At 32.2% G+C, this 26,143-nt stretch overlaps 1 protein-coding gene across 1 annotated transcript; it reads right to left on the bottom strand.

Annotated features, from left to right (window-relative positions):
* Window positions 1-700: 700 nt before the first annotated feature.
* On the bottom strand, window positions 701-22,295 carry LOC141298438 (pyroglutamylated RF-amide peptide receptor-like). The gene is made up of 6 exons (XM_073828959.1): window positions 21,935-22,295; window positions 14,226-14,384; window positions 9,644-9,705; window positions 5,323-5,558; window positions 3,425-3,522; window positions 701-1,101 (listed from the first exon to the last, which is right to left on the bottom strand). Exons 1-6 carry the CDS (start codon window positions 22,293-22,295, stop codon window positions 701-703), a joined length of 1,317 nt encoding a protein of 438 aa, XP_073685060.1.
* Window positions 22,296-26,143: the final 3,848 nt, after the last annotated feature.

Below are 26,143 nucleotides of genomic sequence, written 5' to 3'. Positions count from 1 at the left end.
ATAAACGTATATATATTTTAAATATATACAGGCGTGTGTGTATATGTATATATACATCATAGATATACATAATACACACACAAATATATTATGCAAATAAATCTTTTATTTTGGATGTGATTAATCGTTTGACAGCACCTAAAAAAATTAAATGTAAAAAATTTAAATAAATTAAAATATTTAAATAGTTTTCTAGTTTAATGTTTAATATTTGTAATTAAGTAAATAATAATTAAATTAAAATGTTTAAAACAATTAAAATATAATTGTAAACAAATTCTAACACTAAAATAACCCCAGAGAAAGCACTGAAATATAATTTTTCCTCAAATCTCATACTTTTATCTCACTCCACGTCCCTTTAGGCTCTGCAATCTGTAAACTGTTGTTATGTGGAGCTGAAGATTTTGCAGAATTTCTCCTTTTCCGTTCCACAGAAAAAGCACCAGCATCCAGGTTTGAAACAACACGATTGTAAGTAAATAATGACCGAATGTTGATCTTCACACTTCTCAAGTGAGGTCAGTCTGTTGCATTTCCTTTGTGCTGCTCATGAACCACTAAGACGTCTTTTCTGGATCCTCGTCTCTCATGGTGGATGTGATATCCTGAACTCATGCCACAGCATTGTTGAGATTCCCTCCAGGCTGTGTTTGTTGCCATCAGATCACAATAAAGCTCTCATCCTCCTGCATTGAGTTTATTTCACACAGGAGCTGCTGGACGGAAGCTGAGAGGAAGCAGTTTTGACTTTCTGCTCTGTGAACGCCGTCGATATCTCCAGATCTCCTTGTGAAGACGTCAGCACTCGGTTCTGTGTTTGCAGGGTGGCGTTGTTCCCGCTGGTGGTGTTGCTGCTGAAGGCCTCCGTTTTGAGGTGTTTGGAGAAGTGCACGCTGAGGTTGGGCCGCTGAACGGCGCCGCTCTGCCGCACGGGACGCCGCAGGTACGCCGAAAGAGTAGCGACGCAGTTCTTCTTGAAGTTCTCGTTCATGAAGGCGTAGACGACGGGGTTGTTGAAGGAGTTGGAGAAGCCGATGGCCTGGACCACAGCGATGATCATGTTCACCGTCACCTCGTCATACTTCTTCTCCAGGTCGTCTGAATGAAGAACACACAGATAGAATTTACAGTTGAAGGTTTACTCCTTACTTGTTTTATTGTCAGGTATGTGGACGGCTTTTATTAACAGTTTATTAGCAACAAAGGTTATTTGAACTATTTATTCTCAGTTTGTAAAATCATATGGGAAGGCAATGCGTTTACTTTTGTTTTTAAAATTAAAAGACCATAATATTAGAATTGCAATTTCACAGTTGTAATCTAAAATAAAATGTTTCAAATATTATTATTTTATTATATTATAAATATAAATGTTTTTTTATACCAATTATTGTTTTTTAGGTGAAATATTATATTTTTACTGTTTTGTTTCAGTAATTTTGTTAGCATAGAAATAATAATTACTGCTACTAAACAAAATCATTATAAATTATTAATAATTATGTTATGAATTATCTATTATTAATATTATTATTATCATGAATCCAAACTATGAAGCCCTACATTATTATTACAACTGCAAAATAAAAAAATAATATTTAGTAAGTTAATAATAATTAATTGTTAAATTACATTTTTAATTATTATTTTATAGTCATATTGATATATAATCACAATATTTTAACCAATTTGTGCAGCCTAATATTTGCTATTATTAATAAAAAATAATAAAAATAATATTATTTAAATTATATTGTAAATATAAATATATTAATACTATTATTATTTAATATTATTTTAAGTTATATTTTTACTGTTTTGGTTTAGTAAGTTTTTAGCATAAAAATAATTATTGCTACTAAAAATGACCAAAATATTACGTGTCATGAATAATCGTATTATTATATTGCAAATATAAAAATATTAATACTATTATTAAATATTATTTTACAATTAAATATGATAAATTATATACTTACTGTTTTGATTTAGTATTTTTAACATATAATTATTGCTACCAAATAAAATGATGAAAAATATTATTAATAATTATATTACATGTTATGAATTATCTATTATTATTATTATGGATCCAAAATATGCAGCCCTACATTATTACAACTGCAAAATAAATAATAATTGTTTTTTTTATTAGTAGTATTATTATTTTATAGTCTTATTGATATATAATTACAATATTTTGACCAATTTGTGCAGCCCTAAATAAAAATGACCACTAAATTAAAATAACAATTATTATAATTATAAAAAAGTGAAGATAAAAATAATACTATTATTTATTATTTTATTATATTGTACATATAAATATTTTTTTAATTTAGTAATTTTTTTAAGCATAAAAAAATATTGCTACTAAATAAAATATTATTAATAATATTAATGTCAATAATAATTAAATAATAAATAATTTTATAATTATTATTATTATTATTTTATAGTCCTATTGATATATAATCACAATATTTGGACCAACTTGTGCAACCCTTACTAAATAAAAATGACTAAATCAAAAGAATTACTATCAATAAGAAAAATAGTTATTGATATTAAAAATATTATTATAAATATAAAAATATTACTACTACTATTATTATTATCTAATATTATTTTACAGTGAAATATAAATTATATTGTTTTTATTTTTAAATTATAAATATTTATTATCATCATTATGTTATATATTATAGTCATGCTAAATAAAAATTATTACTATTATTAATAAAATCTATTGATTAATAAATATTGTTACTGTTAGTAATAGTAAAGTTATTTATTATTTTTGTTGTTATTAATATTATTTCATAGTCATAATGATACGATTGTGCAAATGAGCACAACAGACCTGGATTCTTTCTTTTTTGTTGTTGTTGACCATTTCAATCAAAATTCTATATCCGAAAAATTGGAAAATGTGAGTCTTGTTATTGCATATTTTTAATGTTTGTTCACAGTGTTGAGTGCTAATGGGTCTCCAAATGATGTAATAATCAAAACTGGATGCAGAACTAGTTCCCCAGAACATTACCTGTTTTATTTCAGGAATATCTGAATTGACAGTATCATGCTGTTGTGCTCAAACAGTGAGAGGAAATCAAATAAATCAGAAGCATTTGACCTTTTTAACCTTCTGTTGGTGGGTGCTACTAGTCTTAACGATTAATCATCCGGGCTGTTAACAGTGATTGTGGGTTCAGCCTCAAATACGAGTGACCCGCACTGTAACGGAGACGCCACATAACCACAGGTTACTGTAATTACACCATGAATAATGTGCTTTGTGTGATCATCACACTACTACAATTGAGCTGATTTCCATTCACAACCATTCATTTTCAAGCCTTTTACTCTAAAGCATCATGTGACGCAGATTACAGGAGTGAATGCAGCGGTACACGCTTACTGTACTCGAACAGCATGTGCACGATATGAAACGGAGCCCAGCAGATGGTGAACAGCAGGACAATAGTAATCATCATTTTGACGGCCCGTTTCTTCTTCCTGTTTGAACAGAAACAAAATACAGCTGTGAAGGTACGTTTCTGTCATTTCATGACGGTTTATTTGCAGAAAATCTCATTCACACAATGCATTTTGCTTATGTCGTCTGAGTAAATACTTGCTTGGAGTCTTTATATAATGCATTAGTATTTTTATTGCATTGATTATGCCTTGTAATGCATTCATTGTTACACCTTTAAAAAGTATAATGCATTATAACACACCAGTTAAATAAATATAATAATTACAGTTGATAATAATTATAATTTATAATAATATTTTATCACCATAATTAAATATAATAAATAATTAAAGAGTGTAACCCTACATCACTTGACAGCCTTAATAATTATAATAAAAAATAAAATAATAATTACAGTTAAAAAATAATAATTATGAATATTATTTATTGCAATAATTAAATCTAATAAATAAATACATTTTGGCCAAATAGTGTAACCCTGCAAACAAACAAAGAAAACCTGTTTTGTTTTTATTAAATAATTTGACAGCCCTAATAATTAATGATTATAATAAATAAATAAACAAAATAATAATTAGTTAATAATAATAATTATTAAATAAATTTTTGCCATTATAACATATAATAAATAAATAAATGCTGTCCAAATTGTGTAACCTTATACACAAGCAAAGAAAACCAAATTATTAGGACAGCCCTAATAATTAATAATTATAATAAAAAAATAAAATAATAAAGTTAATAATAATCATTACAATTAATATTTAATTGCTATTATTTCATATAATTAATAAATACACTTTGGTTCAATTGTGTAACCCAACAAACAAGCAAATAAAACATGTTTTTGTTTAATCACTTGACAGCCCTAATAATTATAATAAATAAAATAATAATTCCAGTTAAGAATGCTAATTATTATTAATAATAATTTTTTATTGCCAAAATTAAATATAATAAATACATTTTGGCCAGATTGTGTAACCCTACAGACAAGCAAAGAAAACCTGTTTTGTTTTGTTTTTGTTTAATCATTTGACAGCCCTAATAATTAATAATTATAATAAATAAATAAAATAATAATTATAGTTAATAATAATTATTATTAATAATATTGTATTGCCATAGTTAAATATAATTCATTTTGGCAAAATTGTGTAACCCTACAAACAAGCAAAGAAAACCTGTTTTTTATTTTTATTGAATTACTTGACAGCCCCAATAATGAATTATAATAAATAAATAAATAAATAAATAAAATAGTCATTAATAATTATTGATAATATTTCATAGCCATAATTAAATATAATAAATAAATACATTTTTTTGGCCAAATTGTGTAACCTTTTTTGTTTAGTCTTTTAAGCTCAATTAAAATTTAGATCAGAAAAATTGCAATCATTTTTTTTTTCCCCAAATCAATGAAATCATGCAACGATTTATTTATTTATTAATACAAGTAATCTGCAAATATTATAATGTGTTCTAGCTTTAGTGTATTTATCTTTAGTTTAGTTATTTAATTAATTCATGAAAAGATATAATGCATTTCAATATACATTTTGAATACCTATATAATGCATTTTACATAATGACTTCAAAAGGCTTCCAAAGTAATTTTATTCCATATTATTAATTAAATGGCTTGATTTGTTAACATCAAAACATCTAATGTTATTGGGTAAAATAATTTAAAAAAATGTCAGAAAGCCATAAATAAAAGGCGTTTTGAAGGTGAAGTCACATGCTTTATATTATCAGTTTAATTATAATCTTTTTTTATTTATTAGCAGGTCTTTGTTTGTTTTGACCCTTACCTGGAGATTTTGTTGATCTCTCTGTGGTTCATGGTGCTGAGGACAGAGGAGTCTCCCACACGTTTCCGGATCCAGAGCTCGATGCCGATGCGGCTGTAGAGGAAGAGCATGGCGGCCAGCGGCAGCAGGAACAGCGCCACCATGATGAAGGTGGTGTAAACCTGACGGTGCAGCAGCGAATGCCAGCGCTCCTGACAGCACACGTGATGATGATCGTACAGGAAGTCGTACTTTACCTGAGGAACACAGATAAGAGAGTAAACCTAATTGGTATTCATAGAGAGCATGCAAGACTTTAAAAGTGCTGTAAGCTATTTATTTTAGAGTTGCATGCATAGAATGTTCTTACCATCTGTTCAGGAACTTCAGTCAAACTATGTTCTCTAACTGTCAGTCTTTAGACATTTTTTAAGAAACTAAGCATTTGAAGAAATAGTTGCATAATGATTGAAATTGATGATAGCACCTTTAAATGCATTTAAATGCAAACCATGTTTGAAGAAATAGTTCAGCCAAAAATGTTAAAAATGTACTTATCCTGTGGCCATCAAAGATGTAGATGAGTCTGTTTCTTTATCAGATTTGGAGAAATGTTGCACTGCATCACTTGCTCACCAGTGGATGTGAATGGGTGCCGTCAGAATGAGAGTCCAAACAGCTGATAAAAACATCACAAGTAATCCACCCCACTCCAGTCCATCAGTTAACATCTTGAGGAGATGTTTTAACTTGAATATGAGTCCATAATCTATAATAATGCTTCCTCCAGTGAAAAAAGTCCATCTCCTGTTGTCTCTCACATCAAAATCCAGCCACATATTTGTTTAGAGCTGTTTTGGCTTGTAAATGTTGCATAATCTGTGCAGATTTCTCTCTTGTTTCAGATCAGACCACTTTTTCATTGGAGAAAGCGTTATTATGGATTATGAAGTCGCATTTTAGTTAAAAACATCTTAATGATGGATTTGTCTCAGCTTTTGTCTTCTCAAGATATTAACTGATGGACTGGAGTGGTGTGGATTACTTGTGGATTATTGTGATGTTTTTATCAGCTGTTTGGAGTCTCATTCTGACGGCACCCATTCACTCCAGAGGATCCATTGGTGAGCAAGTGATGGAATGACACATTTCTCCAAATCTGATGAAAAAACAAACTCATCTACATCTGGGATGGTCTAAGGTTGAGCACATTTTCAGCAATTTCTTATTTTCGGGTCAACTACAGTTGAGGTCAAAAGTTTACATCCCCCTTTGAGAATCTGCAAAATAAGAGGGATCATACAAAATGCATGTTATTGTTTATTTAGCACTGACCTGAATACGATATTTCACATGAAAGATGTTCACATATAGTCCACAAGAGAAAATAATATTTGAATTTATAAAAGTAACCCTTTTCAAAAGTTTACACACAGTTGATTCTGGATACTGTGTTGTTACCTGTTTGAACCTTCTGTAATAGTTGCATATGAGTCCCTCAGTTGTCCTCAGTGTGAAAAGATGGATTTCAAAATCATACAGACATTGTTGGAAAGCAGACAGTTTAACTGTTGAGGGCAAACAAGGGACTCGTGAACAACTATCGCTAACAAAAAAACACAGCTGTGGATCATTCAGGTAACAACATAGTATTACTAATCAAGGAGATGTAATTTTTTTTAGCTATTATTTTCTCTTATGGACTTTTTGTAAACATCTTTTATGTGAATTATCTTATTCAGATCAGTACTAAACAGAGATGCACCGATCGATCGCAATCGACCGATAGGGGCGCTATCGGTTTTGATCGGAGTTCTCAAAATAGATCAGAGCAGGCCGATCAGATGACGTTTACAACAACAAACAGCCGCCAGAGCACGCATTCCCACTTCTCAGACTAGGGTCTCCTAATGGGCGTGGCTGTCTCTACAACGCATTAACATTAACACTGAAGATGACGTCGCCGGTATGGGTTATTTACAACGTGTCCGAGAAGGACAACAAATTTGCCGTTTGCAAGGTGTGTGCAAAGGAGATACCCCGAGGAGGAGTGCTACAAAAGAATTTCAACACAACGAACATGATACGACATTTGAAAGTTTCTCACATTAAGAAGTATACCGAGTTTACAAATTCAGCTTCTGATAAGGCAGAGAAAGAAAAAGAAAAAGAAAAAGAGCGTGCATGTATATGGTCTATGCATCCCTGCCTCTGCTGAATTATTTTTATCCATGGTGGGGATAAAACGTCCCGCGAAGCCGCTCCAACGTCCCGATCTAAATCAAATTATTCGCGCTTTGAAGTTGAACGTTCTGAATCAAATGATTCACGATCCGATTGGAGCGCTTCGAAACAGTGAATCCTTTTGCGACTCAGTGGTTTACTGATTCGGAGTTTCCAAAAAGCTGCATTGATACTTTGTTCACCTTCTCTATAAAATGTATTCGTTGTTTGAAATTAAATAACTTACAATGTTTTTATTAAATTGTGATCACATAATACAGCTTCCGTCGTATTAAAAACATTTCATGACCTGACACTCATTATCTGGTTCTTGCCTAAAAAGACGGGCATATAATGCGCGTTGTTAACAGATTACACTAACAGTTTGGTCAACCTCTCCCTATGGAGAGAGAAAAAAAAGTTTTCAAAAGCATCCCCCTTGGTTTTTTCACAAATTGCACTCTGTATATGTATGTGTATATGCATATGTATGGCATATTTATTTCATTTTTCCACAAAAAGCTTGTTGCTAAACTCTAAATTGTGATTCTAAGAAAGAGCCTCCTGAGAGTTAAAGGTCCACTGAAGTGCCTTGAAACACACAGCGTTATTCTATGTGGTCACGTACTTTTAACTGAAACAAAAACATATCGCCTAGCCCCGCCCGCTTATTTTGAATAGCCAATAGCGTTCCATTTATATCTGCTCCGGTCAGAGCCGTTGAGCTCAGTAAAGCCGCATTTGTAAGCTTATGACAGCCACAGACTAATAAATCACCCACAGATTCAATATGAAACTCTTGCTAAAACGAAATAGTGATCATAATCATGCTGAGGCTGTGTAATGTAATACATGCCGATTGCACATATGAGCGCATATGATCTGCTCCGGGTTAATGCGTCTCTGTGTAGGGGGCGGGACACTACGGACTCTAGAGAGCATTTGATTGGACAGAACGTTTGATGAGAAACTGAAGTGCACGGTGATATCATCCAAATCGTTGATTCATATTGGTGGAAGTGCCGAGACTGTAAGTTTTGAATGCTCATATCTTGTAAACGCAAATTTTGTCATTGTTTTGCAGCACACTAGCTTATAGATAATCTTAAAGCTAATATATTCATACTAAAAGCCAAAAAAGTTTAATTTTGATTTCAGGTGGACTTTAAATGTTTATTATGGTGCACAAGTGTGTTTTGCACATATTTTTTTTTTTTAATTTTAAGATTTAACTCCTTTTTCCACAGAAAAAAGGTTCATAGTTTACAAATTGTGTCAACTCTAAAAGAGTGAAATGTTGTGTTGTACACATAATTACTGCCAAAAGACAGTTTAAGATGGTAAGCAACACTTACTCTATGTAAGCTGAGTCCAAGTTGTCTATGAGAGTCTCGAGGGTGTTCAATATTGAAATTTGCCTCAGCCTGCAATAAAACTGGTCAATTCATGATACTTTCTCATTTCCTACTTTTTATACTAATAATACAATGTCAATGTTTGTACATGAGACAACAATATTGAAGGATTTATGGATTTGACGCTGTGATCGGTAATATCGGGATCGGCAGATACTGCTTTTGGTGATCGGTGATCGGCCCCCAAAATCCAGATCGGTGCATCTCTAGTACTAAATAAACAATAACATGCATTTTGTATGATCCCTCTTATTTTGCAGATTCTGAAAGTGGGGTGTAAACTTTTGACCTCAACTGTATTCCTTTAACTTTTCTCATCATGCAGCACTATTCTTGGACTGTTTTGACACTTTTGTGGTTTGACACAATTATGGCAGCAGTTTCTTCAGAAGTGTTCATATCGGCCTGCAGCTGTGAAGGACACGAGGGTCAGTATAGACTTGTTTGGTGAACTCAAAAAAAATCGATGAATAACGCATGCACTTTTGCGATAAGACTCTCAGAAGCAAGTTGCACCCTGATTTCAAGGACAGACTGATGTGGCATCAGCGCGTTTGATCTGCTGGCGGTCAGGCTTGACTAAATTATCATTTCTGTGTGTCAAAGCAATTAACCTTGCACTTGTTAAATACAATTGGTTAACTTCGCTTGCAGTGATTTTGATTTAAAGTTTATCTGGCAGCTTTCTTTGCAATGTCACTCACCTCTAGCTGTTGCACGAACAGCATCGGCGATCCAACCATGACAGCAGCGATCCACACCAGCCCTGCATAGATGTATATAAATCAGATCATTACTGGGTTCTGTCCCGTGAGCCTGTGCTGTTAATAATGAACAGAAATGCATCGCTGCATATACGTTAACCTATTAGAGAACATCCAGACAAAAGCCCTTTGGTGAACACTTCATATTTACACATGCAAATGAGCTAATGCTTTCATTGCCTCACTGTATTGCCCAGCAGAGAGAGATTTACATGTTTGATGATGGTCTTATGCTGTTATTTTCTCCATGGGGGGATTGATTTTTAACATGAACTCATAAAGCATTAAAGCAGACCTGCTGTGAGCTGCATCAGAGTGCATTATTAAAACTTAAAAAAAAAGAAACATTTAACAGCAATTACCCATGATTTGCAATTATGTCCAGTAATCAGAATATTGTGGCAAGAAAATTGAACCAGAAGAACTTCAATTGCTCCTATGAAGCACTGCAAATTACAAGCATAATTGTAGCATTAATATATACATATATTACGATGACATTTTAGTGCCACATAAAAAAAATAAAATAAAAAAAAAAATTAATGTATATTACAAGATTCAATTAGAAATATGCTATTAGAATAATGTCGGAATGTTTTTAGAATAGAGTCAAAATGTTACGAGAATACAGTCAAAATACTACTAGAATAAAGCCGAATTACTACGAGAATAAACTCAAAATACAGCCAGACTGAAGTCTAAATACTACGAGAATAAAGTCTAAATATTATGAGAATAAGAATAAACTAAAGTCGAATTACTACGAGAATTAACTTAAAATACTACGATAATAGTCTAAATATTACGAGAATAAACTAAAAATACTATGAGAATAAAGGCAAATATTATGAGTATAAAGTTAAGAGAATAAAGACGAAATGTTTCGAGAATAAAGAGGAAATACTAGGAGAACAAAGTTCTCTCGACTTTGTTCTGGAAACGTTTCAACTTTGTTCTTGAAGCATTTCAAGAACAAAGTCGAAATGCTACGAGAATAAATGTTTTGAGAATTGAAATCATAGAAATTAAAGTTATAATACTTTGAGAGTATAACCTGCACACACATAATCTAGTAATTGCTACAAAATTAATATTCGTAATTTTGACTTTATTCTCGAAACATTTCGACTTTATTTTCAAAATATTTCGACTTTTTCCTGTAGTATTTCGACTTTATTCTGATAATATTTTGTTGTTAAGTGCCTTTTTTTGCATTTTAATGCTTTAACAACCATTTTCTTAAATCCCTATGCAATTCAATTAATGTAAAAAATATATACTTCTGGAACTGAGGCCACTGAAGAAGTGGTCAGAAACTGTTATAATCTATAAAGAATATTTCAAACCTTTTGAAATGTATGGACACTCTTTAATAATTTAAGACATTTCTCTGTTTCAGTCCACAGACCTCCAGATAAAACCCTTAGAGATCACAGAAGGCTGTGGATTGCATGATGGGAGTTATGTCAGACAGGTCATGAGGAGCTTCAGAGACATTCACTCACTTCACAAAAAACCAAGCTTGCCTACTGAGATGACATTTGAAATGTAAGAGGGATTTGTGATGTCATCCAAAAAAAAGTAGTTTTAGTGGTGCAGCAAGTTAATACATTTTAAGGAAACTTTTATCTTTTCTTAAGAATAACTGGTGAATCATGCAGAGTAACACCAGGAGTGTGTTTTAGGAACATAAGTGGAGTCAGGTTTGATCTCATGTTGATTTCTAGGCAGGGTATATGCAGGAATCCTAAAGGTAATTTCAATACCTTTTTAAGACTTTTTAAAGACCTTCTCAGAATAGTTTAAGACCTCATTGCCACTTCAACTTCTAATCAGTATCAAACCTTTAACTTAATAAACAGTTGTTAATAAACAGCTGTAGTTAAATAAATCAATGGATCACAACCATGCAACAGAACTCAGATAACAGGGTTCAACGCTAAGGATTTTTTCTACTGGCCTGATCGGGCCAGTGGTTCAGATTTTCACTTGCCCTGCCAAAATTTTCACTGGCCCAACCAAAAAATAAAAATAGTTATTATACAGGACTCGCAAAATTTCAAAATCTCTGGTAGCCCTTCGGGCAGGCACTCTTCAGATTTTGGTAGCCCGAAAATTAATTTAACTACCCCAAATAAAAAAAGGTACACAAATATAAACAAATATCAAGGAAGGAATTTTATTTCACTCTTTGGTGTGTCTGCATTATTTTTAAATATCAATTTAAGTCAATTTATAAATCGAGTATATAATTTATTATATTTATTTAAAACATAAATATTACTGTCTTAATTGTTTAGTATTTTAGAAGGCACATTAACTTCCTTCACATTTACAACTCCATGTGTTTGCTGCATAAAAACATGGGTCGATAATTGCAATCAATTGCAAGCAGGAGCCCTCTAGTTTACGATAGCCCGTCGGGCAGGCCGGTGAAACATTTTGGTAGCCCGACTGGAAAATACAATAGCCCCAGGACGTCAGGCTAGCGATTTTGCGAGCCCTGTAATATTTATATAATTATAATATAATTTCTTAGCCACATTTTAAACAATGTGTCAAAAGCCAAATATAACACTGTTTCCTTAAATACAATTGACAATTTTAAAAAATTATAATTGTGATGTAACTAAATTTATGCACAACAGTATGTCCAGGTTGATGGTTCTAGATCAGCAGTTAACTATATATAAATGGAGGACTCCTATTAAAGGAATGTAGTTGCAAAGAAGAAAATTAAACAATATTAGTAAATAGTATTATTAAGCAGACTTTATGTTAAAGGTTTTGTTTTTACGGTGGTCGTCCATGATTTTTTTTTTTACCTTTTGGTTTTTACCTTTTCATATGTTTAATTAGGCTCAGAGGTGCCATGAGTGCAATCAAATTCATAAATTCATGTTATAAAATTTTGAATACAGAGATCTGCCAGCAGGTGGCGGCACGAGACTGATTTAATTACTGAATCATATTATTCATTTGATTCGTTCGAACAGATGGTTCATTCGGGAATAAAGCAAGTGACTCTTAATGAATGGGAAATTGAATCATTTCACAAAATTCGTTTAAAAACGCACATTCATTCATAAACGAAACACCGCTGTGTTTGAATGGAGATGCGTTGTGACTTGTTTCAGACTACTTTTGACGACGAAACAGAGCAAAATCAGGCATAGTGTTATAGTCAGACAATGTAAGTCACTTAATAATAACTTCTTGTTTATTTAACTGTTGTATTAAATCAGTACCTCATTTACAAACTCCCACAAAAATTATTAAAAGTTGTCACTCATCTTAGTTTGCGATATCACAAAGCTCTATTATAATCAGCGGCGCTCTCTATAACTTACTGCACAATCAGTCTCTTATTTACTCTCTCTACACTTTGTTTATGAACGGATTCGTGAGAAATGTCTGTGATACATTACATTACGTTGCAAAAACACGTAGAAACCTTTGAAGCTCCACTGAGCGCAAACACAAATATGCTGATGGGGTCAGTCGCACATGCTGCTCCTAAATATTTTTTTCACAGTCGCACGTAGTAATTTTTAGTCGCAAATGCGAGTTAGAAACAGACGTTTTCCTTTTAGCTTCCTTTTGATGTTGCCACCATGTTGCCGTCTCTTCGCTGTACTGGTTGTTACCAGGTTACAGAAAACAACAGTGCTTACAACATCCAATCAGATAAGAGGATCCGAAAAGCAATACGGTGTTCATAACATCACAGAGAAGGTAGCATTTAAACGCTTAAAAACACAAGCTGTTTCTCGATTCTTAGACTGTATTTGCACGAATTTGACAAACAGTCACAGGCAAATTAAACTTCAGTGACATCGGGACAGTGACGATCCTGTCTACAGTCCTGAGCATCTCGCACGCTGGCCCCGGGCCATCAGCAGTCCTTATTGTCAAGCCCTGGATAAGCTTGGAAGAAACAAAGCTTGAAAGAATAAATTAAACCAAAGGCAAGATTTATTAAAATATACCTTAATTAACAGCATTTATGCCCATCGACAATATACAAATTTTCTTTTTACAATACATACAGTAGGCCTTGTGGTTGTTTTCACTGTTTATACTCGTCTTTCTCCAACCAGGAGTACGCAAACTTACATTTTCCCATTTTGCCGTCTGTTTCGCTCTATGGTTTCGCTACATGTGGAGAGCGTCACATGACCTTCCCGCGTTTGTAGCAAATTACGAGACATCACCCGGATGCGCCCCGGCCCAAACCAATCGCATGGGCCGAGCATGCCGTTGTTAATAATAGAAGGAAAATAAATATATTTATGCTTTTTTGGAGTCAAACACTTTGGACAACACTTGAACAAAATTTAAGACCTCGTAAAAACGCTATTAAGACTTTTTAATACCTTTTAAGGGCCTTAATTTTCTCATAATTGTTTTATCAACTTTTAATACTTTTTAAGACCCCGTGGACACCCTGCTAGGGCTTGTGGAGCATTGCTTTTAATCATGCAGACAGGGTTGAGCGTGTGGGTGTTTGACCTTACTGTACCTAGCATCTTGTAGGCTCGTTTCGGCGTGTACTGCCTCTTCATCTTGAGCGGATAGACGATGCCCTGGTATCTCTCGATAGCGATGCAGGTCATGGTGAGGATGCCGGTGACAATGGCTGTGGTCTGGACAAAAGGAACGGTCTTACATACTAGAACCCCTGCACATACAACACAAAAAAACACAAGATGCACACTTAAAGTAGTGCTCAACTCATACTAGAGAATCATGCCTTCCTTTTCAACACATTTTACTCGCATGCACTGATTTTAATGTCAATAGACAACAGTTTTAATCAGAGATGTGTTCAACTAATATGTATCAGGGTTCCCACAGGTCCTTGAAATCCTTGAAAGTTTGTGAAAATAATTTCAAGGCCCTGGAAAGTTTCTGAAAATAAACGTACATAGTTACAGGTCCTTGAAAGTGCTTGAATTTATTTTGTGTGTTATTTCACTAACACTTTGTAGCCTATGCATACTAGCTGTACTGTAAATATACTGCGTGGCGTGCGGCATCCGGAAGTGCAGGGTGCAAAATGCCTGCGCAGCGTCACGCAGAGTACGTAAACATTATCGAGCGCTTATCGAACTGTCATTATCGTTTTATCGACATGATAATTATCGCCCAGCCCTACAATCTACAGTATAAACAACAAAAAATAAACAACACTTCTTTCTTAGTCGTGTAGACATTAAATGCAGTATTAAAATTGCCTTTGAAAGCGCGTGCACGTTTTACTTTTGGTTTCGTTTTAACGATCCTGCAAAACTCTCGATGGTGCGGAGCGTGCATTCTACAGTACAAGAGATTGCTTTAACAAAACCATTTGAAAGTGGGAGGACACCAACGGGATTTTGAAAAGCGTGTCCCCAGTGGAAATTACGAGTGAGTGGAACTCTGCCGCTGAGTTATCATTTGATGTACATGTATGGCGCATTGTACAGTATATTGAGACGGATACGCCAGAATTGTATCTGACAGAATGTACGCTGTAGCTCGAAATATAGTAGATTGTGGAGACCTTTTAATTGTCCACAATCAAATGAGAGAACGGCGAACCTGTCACTGCATCAGCTCACAGCAGTCTGTGCAGTAGTTAGGATAGCGAAAGTTTTGTAAAGAAATGAAACCAAGACGCACCACAATTTCTCGCACTCGCACAAATGCTCCCAAATATAATTTGAGGTCGCGCAGATTACATTTTGGGAGCATATGTCGCAATTTCGAGCCCTGTAGCTTGCTAAATTTTTGCACATTTACAACAAATACAATATCAGATCTCTGTCATATGGCCAAAAATAAATGCAAAAAAAAAAGGTAACACAATGTAACCTTGCTCTCACTTGAAATGTGTCCCCACATTAAGTCCTTGAATTTAAGGGTATTGGACCTGGAAAGTCCTTGAAAGGTCCTTGAAAGTATCACCTTAATGTATTTTTGTCTAGTTTTAACCTTAATGGCTTATATAGCTTTTTGTCAATTATTTATTGTATTTTTGCCATGAAGATAATGACGTGGTGTTAAAAACTAAATAAATTAAATAAAATGTATTTTAGAGATGGCTTTTAATTTAATGATAGTAAATTCACTTAAGTGAGCTTGTATTTCATACAATATTTACTGATTTTTAAAGATTTTTTAAAGATTTTTACATTTAAAACAGAACGTTGAATATCATGAATTATTATTTATTAGTCAAGTAGGCACAAATATTGGTGCAGTGTTTAATATTGAGATCATTAATCTACTTTTTTTTTACTATTAATATTTAATTTTTTTAATTTAATTTATAAAATGTTATCAAATTTTATTGTTTATTCTTTTTATGACAAAATTAATCTTAGCAATTAAAGTTATAATATTTTTAATATAGAGTATATTAATTAATTTTTTGTAATTTTGACTTTATTCTCTAAACATTTCCACTTTATTCTCGTAATTTCGACTTTTTTCTGCTAATATTTCTACTTTATTTTCAAAATATTTTGACTTTTTTTGCAGTGTTTAGTATTAAGATCATCTACTTTTTTTACTATTACAGTTTTTATTTAATTTTATTTCTTTAACTTTCATTTATAAAATTGTATTCAATTTTAATATTTATGTTTTTGTTATTTTTATGACAATTAACTATTGTATTTTTATTATTGTCTATTCAGCTCTTATTTTAATTTATATTTTTTAGTTCTTTTCGTTTCTTTCGTATGTTATATTATCACTGGCAGTAGTTTAAGAAAAATGAAAATGAGAAATGGTGCTGAACTAAAAACTAGCTGAAAGTTTCATATATCTGTTTTCATTTTAATTTGTAATTGTGTTGTGCTTTTGTTAATTATTTTTTTATTTGTAAATACGTCTATATAGTTCTTTGTTTTTAAGTAAGTTAAACCATTTTTTCATTCATTTTCAGTTAGTTGTCATTTGTAGAATTCTGAAAATTTTATTTAATGTATTTTTTTTATAGATTTTTAATTCAATTTTATTTTCTTTTTAATTATCTTATTTCAGTTTTAGTTATTTTAGGGCACTGGTAATTAATTGTGCTTATCCTGGTTGTTGCAACCAATTAAAAACTAAAAGTTTACGTTTGCTTTTACTGCAAAAACTCCCAACTTTAGAGCCTGATCGTCTGAAGTTATGGTTGCTTGCTCTTCATAATGTGCCGGCTGTTGTGAATGCACTCAGGACAGTTGGACATTGCGGTGAATCAGAAGTAAAAAAATCATATAAATACAGTTTAGTTTCTTGCACAGACTGATTGTTTAGTGAGTTAAGACCTTAATGTATCGTCACAAGCCACAGAGTTTAATTTGGTTTTGTCTGTATGGTTTTTTTTTTTTATCACTAATTCATATGTGATAAAAGCTCTGAGGACATGGCAAGATGTTTGTTCTGTTATGAAAATCCTAATTGATTGATTGTGCATTTGTCCATTTGTTGCTTTAGTAGCACTAACAGAGTCATATATCATTTGCTCCTGCAGCATGACCAGCTATCAAAGTGATTTACTGCAGAAAAACGATTGTCCAGAGGGAAGGAGAGCAGCACAAAAACCCTGAATTACTGAGGATTAAAGGTGCGTCACTGCACATTGTGCTCCATTCACATGTATACTATTGCAGGAGAGCACAAACTCAAGCACACGCTGAGGAAGGTGAGTTCTGGTTTGAATAGCTCTGAACTTTTGACTCCGTGCATAGAATTCAGATTTCAACACTGCAGAATTTACAGTTTTAGGGGAAAATTAGCATACTCAAAACCTGTATCAGTCGTAGATCACATGACCTTCACTGTCTGCACTCTCATTGGTTGTCACCATGACATAAAGTCAAAACTTGCCAAAGTGTGCTGTTACTCACAACAGTGTTAGTGTGTGTGTTTCCATATTTCCAGGTGTGTGTATATTAGTCTAATGACTTCTAAACCATATTTACATTTTTATATTCCATGTTTTATTGCAGTGATAAATATAAAAATAAGAGAAAGAAATGTTGCAGTGTATTTGCTCCACACTTCTCCTAATCCCACTTTCAGATTCAGACCTGAAGCACCTATTTAATTAAATCCCACGGGAAAACGGCTCTTATGAAACTCTGAAATGGTGCCTGATGGTAATACCATGGGGTTTTTAAATATACTGTGGTGCTGATCTGTTGCCAAAATCATAAATCTTGGTATTTCCATCATATACCAAGGTACTGAACATGATGCCATGGTGTGAGTGTGTGTGTGTGTGTGTGTGTGTGTGTGTATACATATATATTGTTCTGGATAGTTGACTGACAGCATGTTTTTCAGCTTCAAGATTAGGTAAAACTTTATGAGAAAAAATAAAATAATTGTATTTAATAAATCAAATGAAAAATTTAAATGTACTGAATGTTATGTATTTAAGTAATTATTTAAAATTTAAATTATTAATTAATATTTTTATATTCTGTTTTTACTATAATAAATAAATAAATCAATAAATAAATTAAATTAAACTGATACTAAAAATGGCTAATGCAATTTAATGATTGTAAATTCAATGGAATGAGATTGTATTTCACACAATATTTACTCATGAATTTTACATTTGTTAAATTGTATAATTAATTATTATGAATCGCTCAAGTAGGCGCAAATATTGGTGCAGTGTTTAGCATTGAGATCATTCATTTTTGTTTTTACAAATTTTTATTTAAAGTAATTTTTTCTTTAATTTATAAAATTATGAATTTTGTATTAACATTTTTTTTCCATTTTCAATTTAATGTGTGCACTTGTGTTGTGTGTGTGTGTGTGTGTGTGTGTGTGTGTATATATATTTTTTTTTCAGCATCCAGATTCAGATTATGTTAAACTTTGAGAAAATAATAATAAATAAATTAAATGTATTTAATAAATACAAATTAAATTATACAACAATACAAATAAATAAATTAAAACGTATTTAATTTAATGTATTTAAGTTCTGTGAATGTGAATTTTACTTTTCACTTTAAATAATTGAATTAATCAAATTTAAAAATTTTAATTACCTTTTTTATCACCACTAGTTAATTGTAATTTGCTCCCACAGTTAGACAAATTACTTTATAAACCAGTAATATTCCGTCTAGCCTCTTAATCAATATGATCTCATACATTTACAAGGTAAATTAGGAAAAATGTTTAGAAATAAAAACATCAAATGTTTTAGGTAAAGTATAGAATTATAACTTACATATGAAATGTTTAAGCCTTGTGCATTCAAGAAAAGGTTACACAGGTGCAAAATGGACAAAAATGCCCATGTCCAAAAACTGTCATAAAAATATGATTCATTAATATTTTTTTCCACTTTCACTAACGTCGATTTTTTTTAACCAGCATCTGTTCTCTCCATTGATACCAAACATGCATTAATTTTCAAAATTGTAACCATTTAAATGCTGGTTTGTTTGCATAATGCCACAGGTGTTTTTTTATGAAAACATGAAAGATAGTAGTAATTTTCATACACTAAATGCTGAGCAGAATTGTTTTTCTTTGCTTATTAGATTCTTGAGTGTGTCAGTGAAGAACAACAACATTAAATTTGAGGCATTTATATGTTTATGTAGTGTTTTTTTTAATGTATATGCCAAATTTGAAAAAAAATGGCACGATCTAGTAAAATTAAAAATTTGAAGCCTTGCCAATAGAATGAATGCCTATTAGTAGGGCTGGGCGATTAATCGAAAAGTAATCGAAATCGACATTCAGAACCTATAATCGATCAAATTTTTCCAGGTCAATTATTTCAATTACTTTCCCTTTAAAAACACTACTGCGTGTGGAGTCACGTGACCCCGCTCCGTTACGTTGCGTTATTCCGCCGACATGTCCATCCATGGAGAGCTTAAGCAGTATTTATACAGTAAAAAGTATTTACAGGATATACAAGAGTAATTTTATTTAGAAGAGATACTGCTTATTTTCTACTTTTAATATTTATTATTATTTTATAAATAATTTATTTTGTTTCCAAAAGTGCAAATTATTTATTTTCACTAATTAAAAAAAATGTGACTTTTCGTTTTAAGCAATGTGTGCTTTAATTTCAGTTGTTCAACACTAATGTTCAATAAATAATCATAGATAGTAGATAGTGTGTGCACCCTTCATTCAAAAATCTCTCACTTGAAAATATGTGCGCATATTTACTGTACAAAACTTGTCAGTGAACTATGAGGGCAAAAAAATTAATATTGTTTAAATATAATTAAATATAATTTTATTAATGAATAAAATAATCGTTCATTAATCGTAATCGGGTTAAAATGTTCAATTAATCGAGATTTTGATTTTAGGCCAAATCGCCCAGCCCTACCTATTAGCAAATATTGCATCATTTTATAGTCAAATGGCCCTGGGTTGAAAATTGCAGTTTCAATGTGAACATGTCCTTAAGGTCCTGAGTGTGAGTATTTTTTATACGGAGGGTAAAATTGATTTTTTTGAAGGAAATGATGGTGAAATATTAAATTTTTAATAAAAATAAACACCTGAGCCAAACTGTATGCAGTTGGCATTAACACAGGCACACTTATAACTAAAATTAAAACTGAAATGGACAAAATGTCCATAAGGGCGCACAAGGGTTAAGTAGTTTCAGTTGATTAATACAGTAGCATGTCATTGCAGGACAGCAGGTTGCCAGCGTTTGACTCTTCTAACCCTGTCAGCTATCTATTTTAATGTTATCACGCATATAGATGGATAGATAGATGGATAGTTTTGGATAGTTTTAGCTCGTTTTTCAGCATTCAGATTAGGTTAAACTTTGAGAAAATATTAATAAATTAATTAAATGTATATAATAAATACAAATTCAAACATAAAACAATACAAATTAAAACATTTAATTTAATGTATTTAAGTTCTGTGAATGTGTATTTTACTTTTCACTTTAAATTATCAAATTTTAAAAATGTTTTTACCTTTTTTTTATCATCACTAGTTAATTGTAATTTGCTCCCACAGTCTGACAAATTACTTTATAAATCTGTAATATTCCATCCAACAGTTAGCCTCTGAATTATTATGATCTCATAAAACAGCGATATGGTAAATTATGAAAAATGTTTAGAAATAAAAACATCAAATGTTTTAGGTAAGTTAAAGTATAGCACGTTATTATAAAATGTTCCTAATAACGGTTATGTGCAATTCACATTGAACATATAGAGGAGAAAATGTGTTCGTGGATACTCAACCTGTTCATATGCATCTTTAACAGTCTTTCAGATTTTTTATATAAGTTAACATAAGCTCATAAACCATAGAATTATAACTTGCATATGAAATGTTTAACCCTTGTGCATTAAAAAAAAAGTTACACATAGGTGCAAAATGGACAAAAATGTCCATGTCCAAAAACTGTCATAAAAATATGATTCATTAATATTTTTTTCCACTTTCACTAATGTCGATTCATTCATTAATTTTCAGAATTGTAACTGTAAATTGTAATTGTAAACTAACAAAAATGCTGTTTGTTTGCATAATGCCACAGGTGTTTTTTTTTTTTTTTGTTGACAAAATGAAAGATAGTAGTAATTTTCATATACTAAATGCTGAGCAGAATTGTTTTTCTTTGCTTATTAGATTCTTGGGTGTGTCAGTGAAGAACAACAACACTAATTCTGAGGCATTTACTGTATATGTTTATGTAGTGTTAGATTTTTTTTTTAAATGTATATGCCAATTTTGAAAAAATGGCACGATCTAGTAAAATTACAAAATTTGAAGCCTTGCCAATGGAATGAATGCCTATTAGCAAATATTGCATCATTTTATAGTCAAATGGCCCTGGGTTGAAAATTGCAGTTTTAATGGGTTTCAATGTGAACATGTCCTTAAGGTCCTGAGTGTGAGTACTTTTTTGTACGGAGGGTAAAATTGATTTTTTTGAAGGAAATGATGGTGAAATATTCAATTTTTAAATAAAAATAAACACCTGTGCCAAAATGTATGCAGTTGGCATTAACACAGGCACACTTATAACTAAAATTAAAACTGAAATGGACAAAAATGTCCATAAGGGCGCAGAAGGGTGAAAGTAGTTTCAGTTGATTAATACAGTAGCATGTCATTGCAGGACAACAGGTTTCCAGCGTTTGACTCTTCTAATCCTATCTATTTTAATGTTATGTCATGTTTGTTAATGATTAATTAAAGTGTTTTTAATCAGATTCTGACCTCCCAGCCACTCTGTCGAGATGTTCTGCAGCAGTGTGAAGGGGATGCAGAAGAAGGTGATGAGCAGATCGCTGACCGCCAGAGAGCAGATGAAGATGTTGGTGGCGGTTCGCATCGCGCGTTTACGCACCACGATATAAACCACCAAACTGTTCCCGACCAGCGCCAGCACGAAAATAATCACGTACATCACGACAAACGTGGTTTTAGCTCCGGTGGGGAGTTCGGGGATGTAAACCAGCGGCTGGATGTTGTAGGTGTCGATGAATTCCTGGCGGGAGAGGTTGTAGTACTGCAGGAGTTCCTGGAGAACCTCCGGAGTGATCTTCGTAGTGGCCGTCATCTCTGTAGACGAAGACATGTCGACTTCCAGTGTGTGCTGAGCACATACAAAGGGAAAAAGTAGAAATCCGGTGAGGTTTAGTGACCTGTAATTAAATCCCGCGGGTGTCAGCGCTGCTCCTGTCAGGTTGTTTCGCGCCGTTTGGTGCGCGCGCGCGCGTCTGAGGGGAGCGCCAGTGCGCGCTCTTTAGTATGTACTGTATCTGCCAAGAATAGACTGCTGTTTTTTTATTTTATTTATTTATTGTTTTATGTTACTTAAAGACTTCCAATTCATGAAGTTAAACTTAGATAGTGTACGAGCTGTATTATTTTATTTTATTTTATTTACGTAAGATACGCAGTGGTACCAAAATATGGTAGCAAACAATTTCGTTGTTTTCTACCACTAAACAAATAATATTCTAATTAGATATCTTTAAGAATTTATAGGTTAAAGGTTATGTAAAATGTGACCTTGGACCGCAAAACCAGTCTTAAGTAGCACAGGTATATTTGTAGCAATAGCCAAAACTATTTTGTACATTATTATTAGTAGTAGTATTTTGTATTTTGACTACAGTGTGTCAAAAAAATAGATTTTTCTATATTAATTAAACATCATGTTCCATGAAGATATTTTGTAGATGTCTTAATTTTTTATAAGTTATATGCATTGCTTAGAACTTCATCGGGACAATTTTAAAGGCAATTTTCTTTTCTTTTTTGCACCCTTAGATTGCAAATTTTCAAATAGTTCTCAACCAAATATTGTCCTATCCTTACAAACCATACCTCAATGGAAAGCTTATTTATATTTATAAAAAATGACCCTTATAACTGGTTTTGTGGTTCAGGTTCACAAATAAATGGCAGATGGGGTTTCAAATAATGTTTTTAGTCTTCCAGTTTTGGTACCAAATGTTGGTACATAGTATTTGGGGTTTCTGCAGGTCTTAAAATTGTCTTAAAATGTGCCCTTGCACAAACTAGGACCTTAAAAGTTCTTAAATTTATCTGAAAGTCTTAATAAAGTCAGAAAATTTAGCATTTTTGTTTTCCATACATTAAGATACTTGATACTTGAGTTTATGCTTAAAACTAGAACCAAGTTTGGAATGAAAACATGTTTTTCCTTTAAGTTAAGTTGATTTATCTGAACCAGTTGGCAGATATTCCTTTGTTTTATTCATAAACTTTGATTTTCTCATTATTTATTTCTTTATTTAGGCTATGAATCTTTTGCCAAGCAGAAAACTAGGTAGGATATTGTGCATTGATTAGAAAGTACAGTAAAAGATCCATATTGTAGTTTTTGGATGCAAGGCTATTTGGGACCGTGGACCACAAAACCCTTTTTTAATAAATAAGCTTTCCATTGATATATGTTTTGTAGAATCTCAGACAATATTTGGCCGAGATACAACTAAAATCTGGAATCTGAGGGTGCAAAAAAAAAAAATCTAAATATTGAGAAAATTGCTTTTAAAGTTGTCCAAATTAAGTTTTTTTTAAAAAAATAAGTTTTTATATATTTACAGTAGAAAATATATAAAATATCTTCTTGGAACATGATCTTTACTTTATATGATTTTTGGCAGGGTCGTAAAAGGATCTTAAAATTTGCCCTTGCACAAACTAAGACCTTGAAAGTTCTTAAATGTATAGCAGGAAGCCTTAAATGTTGTGTGCACTGTACAAAATTTAGTATTTTTGTTTTCCAGTAAATACATTAGATACTTGAGATGCAAAATGAACATATTAAGTCTTGTCTGAGTTTATCCTTAATACTAGAACCAATATCTGTCAATGGTAATAAAACATGGGAATGGGAATGTTTTTCCATTAAAATAAGTAGATTTTTCTGAGCTTGTTGGCAGATATTATTTTTTTTTATCATTTTCTAGTATTTGGAAGCAAGACTATTTGTGACCCTGGACCACAAAACCAATTTTTTTCAATTGCTGAAAGCTGAATAAATAAGCTTTCCATTGGTGTTAGAATTGGACAATATTTGGCCGAGATACAGCTATGAAAATCTGGAGTCTGAGGGTGCAAAAAAAAAAAAAAAAAAATCAAAATATTGAGAAAATTGCTTTTAAAGTTGTCCAAATAAAGTTTTTAACAATGCATTATTGCTAATCAAAAATTAAGTTTTGACAGTACAAAATGTCCAAAATATTTTCATGGAACAAGATCTTTACTTAATATCCTAATGAATTTTGGCATAAAAGAAACATCGATAATTTTGACCCATACCATGTATTTTTGGCTATTTCTATAAATATACCCATGCTACTTAAGACTAGTTTTGTGGACCAGGGTCACATCTGGGGTTTCTGCGGGTATTTTTGCTTTCCAGTAAATCCATTAAGATTCTTGAGATGCAAAATGAACATGTGAAGTCTTGTTTTTCGGCCAAAACTTAACAAGATGAACTGAGTTTATGCTTAAACTAAAACCAAGATCTGTCAATGGGGAATAGATACTTGTTATTCCTTTAAATTATGATTTTTCTGAGCCCGTTGGCTCCTTTTAATCATAAACTTTATATTTCTCATGATTTATTTCTTGATTTAGGCTATGAATCTTTTGCCAAACAGAAAACTAGGATAAAAAATGTTTGCACAGTGATCAGAAAGTAGAGTAAAAGATCCATATTCTAGAATTTGGAAGCAAGGCTGTTTTTGACCTCAAAACCAGTCATAAGTGTCAATTTTTTGAATAAATAAGCTTTCCATTGATGTATGGTTTGTTAGGATAGAACAATATTTGGCCGAAATACAACTATGTGAAAATCTGGAATCTAAGGGTGCAAAAAAAAAAATCTAAATATTGAGAAAATCACTTGTAAAATTTTCCTTAGCCATGCATATTATTAATCAAAAATTATGTTTTGATACATTTACGGTAGAAAATTTCTAAAATATCTTCATGGAACATGATCTTTATTTAGTATCCTAATGATTTTTGTCATAAAAGAAAAATGGATAATTTTGACCCATACAATGTATTTTTGGCTATTGCTGCAAGTATACCCATGCTACTTAAGACTACTTAAGGTTTTGTGGTCCAGGGTCACATTTAATCAGTAAGCTGTTGTTTTGTAATATTAATTAAAATCGAAATCTGTTGAAAATTGTATTTGCAAAATTTTAAGTATTGATTATACAGCTCATTGTGCTAACCATAGACATTTCAACATTAAATAATGGGAACATTAAACAAGTGTAACGTTAGGGGGGCATTCTCAGTTCTCAATCTGTGTGAAAACTAATAATGTAATCAATATGTGGAGACTATTTGTCTTTCTGCGATGTACTGAGGTGGGTGGACATGGTTGTGCTATAGTTTAAATTTGTTACATAACCGTTTATCTAATATATTAAATGGAAATGTGCCTTTGTTGCTTTATTAAAATTTCCATTATTTCTGTGCATCAAGTCGGCACGGGCCAATTTATCACAGTGGAGTCGTAATTGAGGTATTAGAGTTTATTCTTCATGCTGTAGCATACAGTGCTGATGATACTTCAATAGAACACACTTCACATGAAAGCAGAAAATTACACCTGAGAGCTTGTGACTGACGTCGCAATTGCCATACAGCAGAAATGTGAGGCTGCATTTTGTTGGTTAGTTTAGAGACATGACCTGATTGATTCTTTGAGTGGTTTCCTTTGGTGAACAAACCACATGCTTGTGTCGATTGACTTTTCTGTTTATTTTGGCCTTCGTATAGACCCTAATGGTGAATTTGTAAAATTGCATGAACAGAAATGCATGTTATCTAGTTTAGAATTTGTTGACAATTTTTCTTAAAAAAAATAAATAAATGTCATAGTGTCATACTTCAATCCGAAGGGTGTTTTATAAGCTTTTAGAAGGG

This window comes from Garra rufa, chromosome 22 (genome assembly GCF_049309525.1).
Source record: "Garra rufa chromosome 22, GarRuf1.0, whole genome shotgun sequence".
In the NCBI taxonomy this organism is placed as follows: domain Eukaryota; kingdom Metazoa; phylum Chordata; class Actinopteri; order Cypriniformes; family Cyprinidae; genus Garra; species Garra rufa.
This window is presented reverse-complemented; position numbering and strand designations above follow the sequence as displayed.

What these genes read in the sequence shown, in the direction of transcription:
- LOC141298438 (XM_073828959.1), bottom strand. Translation starts at nt 22,295, where the DNA reads ATGTCTTCGTCTACAGAGATGACGGCCACTACGAAGATCACTCCGGAG. An exon ending in CTCGACAGAGTGGCTGGGAG is followed by an intron (nt 14,385 to 21,934) that starts GTCAGAATCTGA and finishes TTGTATGTGCAG; the next exon opens with GGGTTCTAGTATGTAAGACC. An exon ending in GAGATCAACAAAATCTCCAG is followed by an intron (nt 3,523 to 5,322) that starts GTAAGGGTCAAA and finishes CTGTTCAAACAG; the next exon opens with GAAGAAGAAACGGGCCGTCA.